A 2,452-nucleotide genomic window follows, 5' to 3' on the forward strand; every position below is an offset into this window, starting at 1 on the left:
CAGCATGCATTTCAAAAATTATTAAATTATGTACAACAAAACTGTTAACTTTAAATTATTTTTGAAAGCTGAGAAAAAAAATATTAAGAATTTACAGTAGAATATAGTTTAGACACGTCAGAGCACATATGAAGAGCGGGGTGGAGTTAACATGACACAGCAGAAATCATACTGGGTGTGACTTGGCAAAGTTGACTATAAATCAGGGTTAATATCTCAGATGAGCAGAAGAGTTAAACTTCTCATTTGAATCCTCAGAAACAGCTAAACCTCAGCACTAAAATGGTCCACTGGACAGCTGACGAGAGAGCTGCTATCACCTCAACATGGGCAAAAGTCAGTATTGAGAATGATGGTGCTGAAGCCCTGACCAGGTAAGCAAATAATGTACCTTTTACTTAATATTGTAACATCACACATGGTCTTTATATAGCTGTAATTATAAAAAGTATCCTTAAACTCTTGAAACATAGCTGTAAAATGTATTTTACATATTTTTACTCACATAATGCTTCTGTTTTTGTAATATGGTGCTATAAAAATTGTTGATGAACATACAATTAGTAAGCCAATCTTTTACCTATTCAGGCTATTGCTTGTGTACCCCTGGACCCAGAGGTATTTCAGCAGCTTTGGAAACTTGTCCAGTGCTAGCGCCATCTCTAGTAATGCCAAAGTCCGTGCTCATGGCAAGAAGGTGCTCGGAGCTGTTGGCAACGCTATTCAGCATCTGGATGATGTGAAAGGCACTCTGGCTAACCTCAGCAAAGAACATGCTGCTGACCTCCATGTGGATCCTGGAAACTTTAAGGTAAGTTTATTGAAATGCTCTTGCTGTTATAGCAGAAATTATAAGTTTAATATTTTACTATGAAAATAGTGAAAAATATATCAATTCAGGGGTGAAGTCGACTATATAAATCCAGAGTATACAGGTATCTACAGTCAAACAGATCAAAAATATTAAATATATTGTGGTTTTATGAATAATGGAAAAGCATAATACCATTTATTTTTTGTAAAACTGTTTTGCTTGAATGACACATACAATGTAAAAATAGTATTTTAGTTGAGTAAAACATTTTCATAAGATTATGAACATCTTTTAGTCTAATATTTATTGATATGAGAGCATCCCGGGACATTAATATTTATTCAATTTCAATATACAGGATGTATGTCTATCTGATATTTACTATAAGTAGATCTGTATATGTATATACAAACTATTGGTATTGGTGCTTGAAAGAAACTACAAGGTGTATATCGTTGTATGAAAAGGTTTTTGTTCAAATAAATACAACTTTTCATTCTTATATGTAATAAGAATAACAATTTGAGAAAAGATAGATGATATGACTTACCACTATCCCTAAATATTACAAAAAAATGAATAAATGTTTGGTTAACTCTAATACCAAAAAAAACAGAAATTATGTAAATGCACAAAATTTTATACCAAATTAATAAATGCCAGGCCCACAAAGCTGTGTTTAATATTAAATATGTAGTCAGACTAAGAAAATCATTAGAATAATTCATTTATCTTACTGTGTTTGCCAGTCTGGCATGAATACAAGATGTAAACTGTTCCTTTTCAGGTGCTAGGCAGGAGATCCACACAAATTTTGCAAAGTGGGTTATGTTACTGGTAACTTTTTTGGCCTTATTGAACAATATGGTACGATACAATAAAAGGTAATTTAGTAATGGCTTTTCTTTTCCCACAGCGTCTTACAGAAGTGCTGGTGATTGTCTTGGCTACCAGGCTGGGAGCTGCCTTCACCCCTAAAGTCCAGGCTGCCTGGGAGAAATTCAGCAACGTTTTGGTGGATGCTCTGACCCATGGATATTATTGAATCCACATTTCAAAATACATAGACTTAACATCATTATTGACAGCAAATTCCACTGTGATTATTCATTTTCAATAAAGCTTTCAATTCATTTATCAAATGTATTTTTATTTTAAATAATAATATTTAATTATTAATACATACAGTATGTTTTACCAAGAGTCCGGGGAAACAAAGGTTTAAAAAATGATTCATATTTTTCATTAATATAGTAAAATATTTTAAAAATTCTACAGGAACACCCACACTCTAATAATACCTATGTGAACTAAATCTAAATGTGCCCAGCTTCTGCTCAAGAAATGTACCCCCTGTACACTAAGCACCAAAGTATTGAAAAATATATAGAAGAATTAAGCTATATAGGGCTAAATAAAAGTGAATATATCAGAATAAACATGCCTGAAAAACATGAACTAATATAAACAACGTACAAAATAAGTGAAGAATTATATAAAATGCAAAAAGTAAATGTGACACAACACTTAAGGGTGCGGGTTTGTTATATCAATGTGCAATAAGTTAGTGTTAACGTGAAATGGTGCTATAAGATGCTACTTTATACAATATATTACCCAAAGTATGTGGACGCCTGC

General features: G+C 32.5%; 1 protein-coding gene across 1 annotated transcript; it reads left to right on the plus strand.

Moving 5' to 3' along the window:
* Nucleotides 1-259: 259 nt before the first annotated feature.
* On the plus strand, nt 260-1,875 carry LOC309557957 (hemoglobin subunit beta-2-like). Its single transcript, XM_082260844.1, has 3 exons — nt 260-374; nt 589-811; nt 1,731-1,875. Exons 1-3 carry the CDS (start codon nt 283-285, stop codon nt 1,857-1,859), a joined length of 444 nt encoding a protein of 147 aa, XP_082116970.1. The 5' UTR covers nt 260-282; the 3' UTR covers nt 1,860-1,875.
* The last annotated feature ends 577 nt before the right edge of the window (nt 1,876-2,452 follow it).

This window comes from Pelophylax lessonae (genome assembly GCF_965119305.1).
Source record: "Pelophylax lessonae genome assembly, chromosome: 6".
NCBI classification, from domain to species: Eukaryota; Metazoa; Chordata; class Amphibia; order Anura; family Ranidae; genus Pelophylax; species Pelophylax lessonae.

Coding starts and splice junctions, on each gene's coding strand:
- LOC309557957 (XM_082260844.1), top strand. CDS start 283: ATGGTCCACTGGACAGCTGACGAGAGAGCTGCTATCACCTCAACATGG. Junction 375..588: donor GGTGCTGAAGCCCTGACCAG/GTAAGCAAATAA, acceptor TTACCTATTCAG/GCTATTGCTTGTGTACCCCT. Junction 812..1,730: donor TGGATCCTGGAAACTTTAAG/GTAAGTTTATTG, acceptor CTTTTCCCACAG/CGTCTTACAGAAGTGCTGGT.